At 48.9% G+C, this 12,238-nt stretch overlaps 1 protein-coding gene across 1 annotated transcript in view; it reads right to left on the bottom strand.

The window, feature by feature from the left end:
- LOC144123726 (uncharacterized) overlaps positions 1–12,238 on the bottom strand; it is a 45,953-nt gene that overhangs the window by 18,872 nt on the left and 14,843 nt on the right. The window contains exons 3-4 of the mRNA XM_077656503.1: positions 8,909–9,018; positions 336–501 (exon numbers count right to left, since the gene is read on the bottom strand). Coding sequence (XP_077512629.1) covers positions 336–501; positions 8,909–9,018 — 276 coding nt within the window. The remainder of the gene's footprint in view (positions 1–335; positions 502–8,908; positions 9,019–12,238) is intronic.

The following is a 12,238-nucleotide window of genomic DNA, read 5'->3' as shown; positions in this document are numbered from 1 at the left end:
TGCCAGCCACACGAGCGCCCCACTATCCCCCTTTCATCATAACCTTGCCTATTTCCCTCTCTGTTAAGGTGGGGCGCAATGAAGTTACTTGGTCTAATTCTTGAAATTTCACGCTCATGGCGCAGCAATGTGGAACGCCATCATCTGTAGCACAGCCGTCTTGGTCTCTGTGTCAACGCTTACAGTGACATACACTTCCCCCGGAATGGACTTGATGTAATCGTTCCTAAGCTTCCCACAGCCCGTGCTAAACTCACAAGTAACATAAAACCAAACTGTCCTGCGCTATCGTCTGGCGCTAAAATTAATTTCCTTGAACGTAGACATATGCTCACCGTTTATATCTACGCTGAGTTGGGTGCAGCAGGAGATGAACACGAGCGAAGGCCGCAGGCCAGCGATAGGAGGCACGTTGTGGTAGCCCATGACCTTGGAAGTGGAAACCTCTGCGGTTGGTGGCATGCTGGGCTGAACCGGGGCTATGAACAGCAACGTCGAAACCTGCGCACAAAGAACACCGACTTTTTTGGAAGCTATCGAGGTGCTTCAGATGGTGACCTATAGGTCGCCGCTTGCGACGGAACAGCTGGCGCAGTGCTATCAGCAAGCAGAGAAACACTAAGAGAACTGAAATCCCAGCAGAAAAAAACAATCTATTTCTCCTCGAGAGGAAACACAAGTGAGGTTGATTAACACCTGCGAAGGGCAGCCTTAGCGCCCTCGAAATGACATTAAATTGAGCTAGTATATTGATATTGTTGAGATCTTCGGTTTGCTGTTCATGCTGCAGTAACATTTTTCGAGTTTCATTTGTTGCTGATAATAGAGGAACTCATTAGCCCAAAGACACGACAATCTCAGTTTAGCGATCCTACCCCTGGCTTTACAGTCGGTTCCACCACGTAGCGAAAATTCGCCGAAAAACTTTGCACACAGTTAAGACCAGCTTTCTTTCTCGGGAAATAGCTGCGAAAATAAATTGACAAGCGGTGCCAAAATACTTAAGAGGACTTCAGTGGTGCTGAACCGAATGTCGAGCGATAGTTCCGGAGATATAAGACACGACGCTGGTTTAAATGTTTGACCATTAGTGCCCGGCCGGGAGCTGTAACTGTGGGCGACCGGGAGTTGCATCGAGCACAACCAGCGTTCCGCTGTGACGCATCGAAGTGCAGCGGCGTTCTTTGCAGAACCCATTTCCATGCACTGCGCATGCGATGAGGGAAGAAGCTTTTACGATGCGCGCGTTCAAGGTATGCGACGTCACGAAGGCAGCCCGCAGCAGGCCTGGGATGCCTTCGTTCCTCCTCTGCGCAAGCGGGGACCGCCACGGGGCACAGAACACACATCTGCCGGAGCCCTCCGCGGTGGCGCGCTCATCTGCTGCGATTACTGGGACGCCGCTACCCTCCTACTGTCTGCGACGCGCGCCGCGTACCTGACTACCCTCTCCAATCCTCTCCACAGCAGCTGGCACGCGCTAGTATTCCTGTATATGCTCCCTGTATATACATATACAAGAACAGTAGCACGCGCGGCGTACGCGACTAGAAACACGCGTGGCTCTTTAGCGGTCAAATTGAGGAGCCAGAAGTCATACCCTATAGATAATTGCTCATGCATTAGCAGCAGCAAGGCAGGGTCATTTTTGAGAACGGTATGAGCGTGTGAGTAAGATCCTCTCTTCAAAAATAGAGAATACTGTTACGGAACAGAATAACTACGAGACATTCTTACGAGAAACCAAGCACAAAAAGTTTTTTTTCGCTCCTCTCCGTGTATCTCCTGTATCGTGTTGTGTTACTCTGGCCACTGAGATGCACAGAGTGTTTAAGATTGTCAACGTTCATCTCGTACTGGTCAGGAATTGAAGCGAATCTTAGGCATCCATCATCGTTCCATCATTAAGAGATTTGAGCGCTCGCTACAGCCAGCAAGATAGAACGCCTGTGCCAGGTGTGTGGAGCCTGTCCAAACAGGCCCTACGTCGTCGTCCGTCGGTTGGTGTCTGGCACGAGACAAGCTCAACATCGGCGAAGATCCTGAAAATCATGATGTTAACTCACTTCTGTCATATTTTCTGGTGAGTTAGTACACAACCATACATTTCGTCTTGTTTACGTACCCCGAACAATCCCCGAGCAGGTTACGTGCGTACATGGTGATCTTTTTAAAAGTTTCAGCGTCTCGGGCCTGCGTCTCCGGGCTATTTGCAACGCTAGCTTTTAGAAGCTCTGAAGTGCCGCGGAGAAAATTTCCCTTGAATTCCCGGAGATTAGATCCTCTAATAATAATGTAATAATAGGTTTTTGAGGAAAGGAAATGGCGTAGTATCTGTTTCATATATCGGCGGGCACCTGAACCGCTCCGTATGAGAAGGTATAAAGGAGGGAGCGAAAGAAGAAAGGAAGAAAGAGGTAGCGTAGTGCAAGGCCCCGGAGTACTTTCGACCATCCAGGGCTACTTAGCGTGCAGTGACATCTCAATGCACACGGGCGTCTTAGCGTTTCGCCTCCATCGAAACGCAGCCTCCGCGGTCCGGTTCGAACCAGGGAGCTCCGGATCAGTAGCCGAGCGCCCTAAACACAGCGTAAATTCCCAAATGTGGCATAGCAGGCAAGGTTTGAAAAGGAACGTCAGCCCCATAATTGATGCCATCGCCTTAACTGAGAACTGCAAATGCAGCCTGGAACACTTCTTCGCAAAGCAGACACGGGGCGAATAACAGCCGCCACAGCAGGTTGTCCCCGGCCCGTGGCACCAGCTACTCGGAGTCCAGGAACCCAAAGACATCCGCTTCGAAGTTCTCAACCGAGGCCACGCTCAGCACTATCCGGAACCCTCAGCTACAAGCCTCTCGCAACAATGGTCTGAAGGAATATTCCTGGGGAGCCTTTGCGTTGACGTTCCTGTTGTCTTCGAGGCCGCGCGAGCTTTGCCAGAGTGGGGCGCGTGTCGCAGAAAAGTCTTTTTTTTCTTCGACACCCAAGCTCTTTCTTTTCCCTCTCTCTCAGATGTATCCGATGTTTCAACGAAGCCCTCCGCTGAATTTAACCTCTTCGCTACAGACACAAAAAGGAGGCAAGAAAACTAGCAATTCTTTACATAGTTTTATGGGACACCTCGTCAATACTGCATAAAACATAAATTTTATAGGTTTTTAAATGTTTTTAAGTGCAAAATTTCTGTTCACGACTGTGTATTTTAACTGCGAACACAATAAAAATCACAAAAAGAGATTAGCGGTTATGTCTTAGAGTAGTTATGCTTTAAATACATAATGCACCAATCTAATATTTAGAAAAAGTTTAATTAAATATGCATGAATGAACAGATCTGGCCGATTCTCGATATTCACATTCGCCTGTCGGCGCCATGCTGCCTCCCTGATTGGCTCTCAAATGTGTCAATCACTTGTCACGTACTTGAAACTAGAGTCGCGAAGCCGTCAGTTTCAGACGCGCATTTCAACTCACATTGAAAACAGACATTTAGGACCCCTATTTTTGTTGCCCGGCTTGCAGATATAAGTGATTGGTAAGAGGAATACAAGTTTAAAAGAACGTCTTGCTGAGCAAGTTGGTAACTGTACATCTTTTTGGTCACAGGCGCGAAAACACACACCACAAGGCAGGAAGACGGGACGCAGCGCTCCGTCTTTCTGCCTTGTGGTGTGTCTGTTTCCGCGCCTGTAACCAAAAAGAATACAAGTGGAAGTGAAAGGTATGAGAACACTAGCTCACGACTTAGCGTACTGGAGAAAATAGCTGCACTCTGAGAAGGGCCGCTTCCTGAAATCTGATTTACTGGAAAAATATCACGTGAAAACCATGATACCCAAACATGATGTAGTAGCAGCAGTAGTAGTGGGGGTTTATTTAAAATAAATATGGAAGGAAAAGGGTGTTGCCTGCAGCGGCAATTGCTATCTAATATCTTAATCGCCCGAACTGCAGCTGGCGGATGTGAAAGGGAAAGGGAGAGCTTGAACATTAGAGCGGAAGCGGCGCGCACTTGATTGCTTTATGTATTTTGTAAATAGTGTACAAAGCTCTCTCCCCTGTCATTTCTTGCTATCGCTCCTCTCTATACTCCTCGCCACCCTTTCCCTTTGACCTCCGCTGGCTGCAGCTCGGGTGCTTAAGATATTAGATTGCAATTGCTGCGCGCCTGCAACTTTCTTTTTCCTTCCGCTCTTTTATTTATTTTTAAATAAACCACTACTACTACTACATCACTACATCATGTTTGGGTACCATGTTTTTCACGCGATATTGTTCCAGTACATACGAATTGAGGAAGCGGCCCTTCTCAGAGTGCTGCTATTTTCTCAACTCCGGTAAGTCGTGACCTAGTCTTCTCATACCTATTACCTGTAATTTGTATTCCTCTTACCAGTCACTTATATCTACCAGCCGGGCAACAAAAATAGCGCTTCTAAAAATCTGTTTTCAAAGGGAAGTCAAATGCGCGTCTGAAACTGACAGCTTCGCGCCTCTAGTTTCAAGCACGTGACAAGTGATTGGCACATTTGAGAGCCAATCAGGGAGGCAGCATGGCGCCGACAGGCAGATGTGAATATCGTGAATCGGCCAGATTTGTTTATTCATGCATATTTAATTAAACTTTTTCTTAATATTAAATTGGTGCACTATGTATTGAAAGCATAACTATTCTAAGACATAACCGCTAATCTCTTTTTGTGATTTTTATTGTGTTCGCAGTTAATATACACAGTCGTGAACAGAAATTTTGCCCTTAAAAACATTTAAAAACCTACAAAATTTATGCTTTATGCAGTATTGACGAGGTGTCCCATAAAACTATGTAAAGAATTGCTAGTTTTCTTGCCTCCTTTTTGTGTCTGTAGTGAAGAGCTTAAATTCAGCGGAGGGCTTCGTTGAAACATCGGATACATCTGAGAGAGAGGGAAAACAAAGAGCTTCGGTGTCGAAGAAAAAAAAAAGACTTTTCTGTGACACGCGCCCCACGCTGGCAAAGCTCGCGCGGCCTCGAAGACAACAGGAAAGTCAACGCAAAGGCTCCCCAGGAATATTCCTTCAGACCATTGCTGCGAGAGGCTTGTAGCTGAGCGTTCCGGATAGATCTGAGCGTGGCGGCGTGGCCTCGGTTGAGAACTTCGAAGCGGATGTCTTTGGGTTCCTGGACTCCGAGTAGCTGGTGCCATGGGCCGGGGACAACCTGCTGTGGCGGCTGTTATTCGCCCCGTGTCTGCTTTGCGACGAAATGTGTCAGCCTGCATTTGCAGTTCTCAGGTGAGGCGATGGCATCAATTAGGCGGCTGACGTTCCTTTTGAAAACCTGCCTGATATGCCACATTTGAGAATTCACGCTCAGTGTTTAGAGCGTTCGGCTACTGATCCGAAGTTCCCAGGTCCGAACCCGACAGCGCAGGCTGCGTTTCGATAGAGGCGGAACGCTAAGACGCCCTTGTGCATTGAGATGTCACTGCACACTAAATGTCCCTAGATGGTCGAAATTATTCCGGGGCCCTCCACTACGGTCCCTCTTTTTTTGATCTTTTACTCCCTCCTTTATCCCTTTCCTTACGGTGCGGTTCAGCCGTCCGCCGATATGTGAGACAGATACTGTGCCATTTACTTTCCCTTTAATAATAATAATTGGTTTTTTGGGGAAGGAAATGGCGCAGTATCTGTCTCATATATCGTTGGACACCTGAACCGCGCCGTAAGCGAAGGGATAAAGGAGGAAGTGATAGAAGAAAGGGAGAAAGAGGTGCCGTAGTGGAGGGCTCGGAATAATTTCAACCACCTGGGGATCTTTAACGCGCACTGACATCGCACAGCAATCGGGCGCCTTAGCGTTTTGCCTCCATAATAACGCAGCCGCCGCGGCAAGAGGCTACAGATCGAGAACCTCAGACCAATCTCCCACACTTCTTGCCTGGGAAAACTGAGCGAGAGGATCGTCACGAAACGCATCCAGCAACACCTAGAAAGCAAGAGGCTCTATCCGGACACCATGTTCGGCTTCAGGCGAACCTCTCGACGCAGGACGTAATTCAGCAGCTTAAAGAAAAGTCTTGGAGACAATGCCCAAACAAGGGGAGAACGTAGTCATGGCACTCGACATAAAAGGTGCCTTTGACAACGTCGGCCACGCCGCTATAATGGAGAGGCTAAACAACACCAACTGCGGGAGAAGAATCCACGACTATGTCAAAGACTTCTTGACCAACACAACGGCCACGGTGGGACTAAGGGAGCTGAGGAGTGACGTCTTCACACCCGAAGCAAAGGAACACACCAAGGCTCGGTCATCTCGCCCATACACTTTAATGTGGCGATGATCGGCCTAACGAGAAGACTCAGCAGAATCCAGGGCATCCAGTACGCGATATACGCAGACGACATCACGGCCTGGGTGAACCATGGATCCCTAAGGGAAAAGCAAGAACTGCTCCAACGAGCAGCAAGATGCGTTGAAAGATACGTGAAGAAAAGAGGACTAGCCTGCTCTACAGAAACGTCCGAACTATTGAGCGTAGGAAGACATCCCACCGACGCGCAGCTAGAAGTGAAACTAGAGGGGCAAAACATCCCGGAGAAAAACACGATAAGAGACCTAGGAATGTGGCTGCAAGCAAGCAGAAAATGCAGCCACACAATCTGCCTGCTCGGCAAGTCAGCCGAACAGGTAGGCAGAATGATAACCAGAGTCGCCAACCGAAAACATGGAATGAAAGAAGACACGCTAAAACTAGTACGAAGCCTCGTAGTCAGTAGGGTCATCTACTCGCTGCCATACCACCCCATGATCAAAAGCGAAACGGAAGAGGCAGAGACAATACTAAGAAAGGCATACAAGACGGCACTCCACCTACCAAGAAACACAGTGAATGAGAAACTGCTACAGCTACGAATCAGACACCTTTGTGGAGCTGGCAGAAGCACAGCACGAAGCACAGCTGTAAAGACTCAGAAACACGGCTACAGGAAGAGCGCTCCTGACAAAGTTGGGTCGCGACCCAAAGGGGCATCTCGATGGATCCGCCGATACACCCGACGAGATCCGTAAAACCCTGCAGGTCAATCCCATTCCGAAAAACATGGACCCAAATCTCCACGCGGCCAGGAGACAGGCGCGGGCAGATTATGTGGAGAGGTACTTAGCCAAATTAGAAAACACAGTCTTCACGGATGCAACCATGTATCCATGGAATAGACGCGAAAGCTACTACAAGACAGCTTTGTGGTAGTTGATAACGCAGGCAATCTAATCACCTGCGCAACTACACGTAGCGTCAGGATAGCGGAAGCGGAGGAGGTCGCTGTTGCGCTGGCAGCGACTGAGGGCTATCGAAAAGACCAATCATTAGTCATCCTAACGGACTCAAAAGAGACATGCAGAAACTATACGAAAGGTATAATCTGCAAGGCTGCCTTAGCTATCCTCCGCGAAGCAGTACACCTCAGAAAAACAGCAGCCCACAAATTAATCTGGATTCCGGCACACACGGGGATGGAAGGAAACGAAAGGGCAGACAGCTCGGCTCGAGAGATCACGTACCGAGCCGAGCGGCCATACGCCCTGGGACAGCACTTCACCGTGGAGATCGGATTTTCAGAATACCTAAACTATCAAAGAGGCAGGAGAATTAGATACACCCCGCCATATAAGGGCCTAACACAACAAGAAGCAGCTAGTTGGCGGAGGCTGCAAACGGGAACATTCTTCAACCTACATATATTTAGCAAGATGTATCCTACACAGTATAGGAACACATGCCCGTGGTGCGGGGCAACCCCCACGCTTTACCATATAACCTGGGAGTGTAAGCGAAACTACACGCTCCACCAACACAAAACCCCCAGTGCGGAGCAGTGGGAGAGCCGGCTCACCGGCTACGAGCTCGCCGCCCAAAGGGCAATGGTGCAGCACGCAAGCGAAGCAGCGCGACTCAGTGGAGCCATGGACTAGGGGCCCAACCCTGCTTTGAAGGTCAAGAGTCTGCAGCTATGTAGAAGAAGACCGAACGCTAAACCCTTAATGGACCAAATAAAGTTTTTCTCAATCTCTCTCCGCCTACAACTTCCGTCTACAGCTTCCCTCTACAACTTCTGTACACGCCACTCATGAGCCAAAAAAGGCTTTCGCCTTAATACAGTGCGGTCTGGTGGCAACTGCAGACAAACTGCTACATCTCACCTCACCTTCTTCATGGCTCCCACCCTACCTTGACCTTCTCACTCTACTCAACATGTGGGACGGTGAAGGCCACCCTGAATAAATACCTGTCGGGATGCCCCAACTCATGGCAGTTCCCCCAATATACCCAACCCATCGCCCTGCTCATGGGAGGCCGCTCTGTGCGCTGCTAAACCAACTGGCCAACAGGGCTAGTGGACAGAGCTCTCAATAAAGCCCAGGTCTGTGGATTCTTGGGCAAATAGGAGCCCACACTTGAGGAACATGTGTTCTTTTCTAGAAATATGTTTTCTAAAAATAAAGATGTCCTCCTCCTCCTCCAAATAGATCGTCATACCTCAGCGTCACACTCCCGCAGGATTCGCCCCAAGGGCTCTTGTCGAAAATCCTTTCCGATGCTGAAGGCGCTAGTGCCGAGCACAAAACAAAATTTCATCATCAGGCTCTTGCATCGAATCACCGTGTGGCACAGCGTAGGCCAGCCTTCACATGCATCCGCCACTACAGCGAAACGTTTCGCAAGTGTTCAAGAACAACCCGTCTCTGACAGCTGTATAGTAGTGTGGCCAATCTTGTAACAATAAGTCTAGCCAGATTACGCCGGGGAACCTTAAACGTTCCTGTCATTTGCAGCCTGGCAGCTTCCACAAGAATTCTGCAGACAAATTTCTCACGTAGGTGTTAAGAAAGGGTACAATAGAGTGTTGAGTATACGTACACCGCTTTCTTGCAGTCCTCCGTTGGCGATGGAGTTCAGGTTGAAGCATAGCACGCCGCCCATCCACTGCATCCCCGACCGGTTGTTAGGTCGCGGGGCGAAATACGGCTCTGCGAAAAGTTGCGAAGCGTGAGGCACGCGACCGTCAACGTCACATCTCAGAAAAACGAGGCGCAGTAAACGAGGAGCTTTACGTCCCGTTCTGTTCCTCATCATAAAGCACACAGTAACGCTGAGGGAAACAGTAAAAATAAGTGTATCCGTGGCTTCTATCGCGGCGGACCCAAGCAGCTCTCCCAAATTAAATTTTTCCTGCACTCATGAATGTTTCCTGCATGAAAATGAAAATTTAAAATTGGTTTTTGGGGAAATGGATGCGCTGACACATGCTTGCGAACTTATTCAGGAACGATTTGCGTACTTTTTTACTACAAAGTAAGCAACACTTCAAAAAATTGGCTGTTGTTTAGCTCTCCTTAACCCTAGTTGAATTGCGAAAGCTTCGTTTCCTCGGCACGTCGTCTACGCAGCGTCTCATTCCGACGCTCTCGAGAACTCAAACCGGTTTCTTTCGCAGTTGAAGAGTCACTCCGGGACGTGGCACAACTTCATTTAGCCGCATCTTCGTTACGACGCTTCTCGAGTCGTGCGACGCGCTCTTCTGGCGTCTCTTGAGCGCGTTGTCACTTCCTCGCTTCGTTCTGTCGTTGTTGCGTCTCTTACGCGCTCTTCATAACGACAACTATACACTGAGGCGAAGCGCATATTATATATATATATATATATATATATATATATATATATATATATATATATAGTATTTTGTAGGGGTTCCAATGCGCCAGTTTACAAGTGTAAGTACAGTATTACGACAAACACGACTGTTCGTTTTAAATGTTTATTGTGCCAACAGTTTCGGGAATGGCATTCCCTTCATCAGGGCAGGCTTACAATGATACAGTCTTGTCAATATGACACAAAACGGCAAGGATGTATAAACTCCGCCCTCAAAGGGCCACTTCTCTTAAACCTATATATATCCCGCGAGGCGACACCTTCTCTTCGCACATCTGGTTGAGCGAGCGGGACGGCAGCGGCGTCGACGGCGGCGCCATCCCCCGCGACTGTGCGTCGCAAACCACTGAACCAATCAGCGAGCGAGCCGAGCTTTCGGCAACGACGCCGCTCGCGAGTGTGCCGAGCGACGAACTGATCTATCTGCTCCTTGGCTGCTGTAGTCGTCGCTAAGCGTAGCCGGTTTCACATCGATGCCGCTGCTGAGGGCGTTTCGGAACTGAGCACCGCTGTAACCAAGATGCTACTTTCGTGACGGCTTTATTGTGAACCCCGTTTCATGATAATATAAAAATATTCTCGATTTCCGCGACGCCTTCAGCAGCGGAGAAAGCAGACGCCAGGCGATCGAGCCGCTTTGGGCAACAGCAGCAAAGCGGCTATGAGAAGAAATTTGCTTGTATCCAGCAGCTCGGTATTGGCCAACGACCCCCAAAACTGATTCATTTTTGAATTTCTACTTTCCAGAACATGGTATGAACACGAGCAAACCACATAATAGCGCATTTTTCTCACGCTAGCGGCTGGCATCCAGGCTGGCTGGCAGGCCGCTTGAACGCCTGCGATGCACACCGCCGCTATATCTTCCTCTTCGCTCAGGTCGTCGCAGTACATTGCTAATATCGAGAGACCAGAGCACTTTCGAGGGCCAAGCGCGAGCGCAGGAGACGCGGCCAGAGTAGAGGAAACTCTCGAAAGCGCGCGAATGGTGTCATTCACAAGAGTTCTCATTTCAAATGAGAATCGAACGAGAAGGCGACCCGCCGGTGGCCCTTGGAAGTGTGAACATCGGTGTTGTCGAACTGCGGTGTAGTCGCAGGCGACTGCTGGTCGCGCAACCTGTGCGACACTCAAGTGTGAATGAGCCCTAAAGTTTTCGCTTTAAATTTGGATGAAGCTTAAGCTACGCCTTTAAGAGTAGAATGCGACGCCGTGTTGCAGCTCTGCCAGGGCATCCACGGAAAGTCATCGCCTTGCCCGTTGAACAAATCACTCGGAGTCTCTACAAGGCCTCTGAAAACAACACACACGCTGCACAACACTAGCACTCGTAGACGCCGCAGCGGTTTCATTACTCCTGTTCAGAAACGAACGACACTGCTACGACGCAGAAAGGTCGCCTACGCGCGCGCCTTCTGCCGGGCCAGTGCCATGCATAGCAAAGGGAGGTTTCAGTGGGTTCCGCAACGATGGCGCTACGATTGCACGCCAAGAATGCTCATAATTACTCATCCACGCCTCAGTACAGATCTCGGAGATGCGTTTCTAAGAAACCCCTGCATTCACTAGACGCGCCTTTATGCATGTTCAAACGTCGAGCCGTCGTGGCGGCGAAGTGGAAGCCTCCCCGTCATGAACGCCAGAGGCCCTAGTTTATTCACGGCCTAAACCTCGGTTTTTTTTATTCACTGAGCGTGCGTGCCTTTTGATTTTTACGCAGCCCCAGAATATTTCCGACGCGCGGTGCCGCCAACTACTACTACGACGACGCCGCTGACGGCTTTTCGACCGAGCAAGCTGCATGCGCTGTCGCGTAACACATTTGAATCTACATCGTGACTTTTCAGGCGCACCGAGTCTGTTACTACAGAACAGTGCCAGGAGCGCACTTCGCAAGTCTACTACTTACCAGTAATTACTGGAACGTTACAGCAACATGTCAGCGCAATGTTTAATTCTGAGCTATAACGAATATTAAAAAACTGCTCCTCATAAAATGTTGTCTAGTATAAACGATACAGTTAAATCAAAAATGTTTGTTTTCATGTCGTATATAGACCCTCAGGGGCATACCAAAAAAACACTTCTGACTCTGGGGCTCTCTAAAAAAGGAACCCGTATGCCGCAACGCAGTAATTTTGTTCGATGTTCATATAATTGTGAAGAGAACAAAAACTAGCACGAAATATTTCATACAGGAAAACAAGCAAAAAAAAGCAGCTGGGTGAATTATTTTTCTTCCCGTTTCATTCCATATTGAGCCCGTGGATCAAAAAATGAGCCCTTCGGTCACCTCCACTGAAATGCGGCCGCCATGAGGTCAGGATTCCAACCCGCGTCCCTGGGCCTAACTAGTTAACGCCTTTGCCGCTGAGCCTCCCCGGCAGGGGCCAACAAAAGCAAAAATTCTAGGGGGTAATATGCAGTTATGAAGCCAACTTATTTCATTTTTTTTAATTTAGGGTGGCAACACTACCAGGCGCATTTTTAGATTGCAGCCATACGTACATCCATCCCTGAAGGCTGCTTTGTAGC

This window comes from Amblyomma americanum, chromosome 1, assembly GCF_052857255.1.
Source record: "Amblyomma americanum isolate KBUSLIRL-KWMA chromosome 1, ASM5285725v1, whole genome shotgun sequence".
Classification (NCBI taxonomy): Eukaryota; Metazoa; Arthropoda; class Arachnida; order Ixodida; family Ixodidae; genus Amblyomma; species Amblyomma americanum.
Note: the sequence above shows the minus strand (reverse complement) of the source record. Positions and strands in the feature narration are given on the sequence as shown.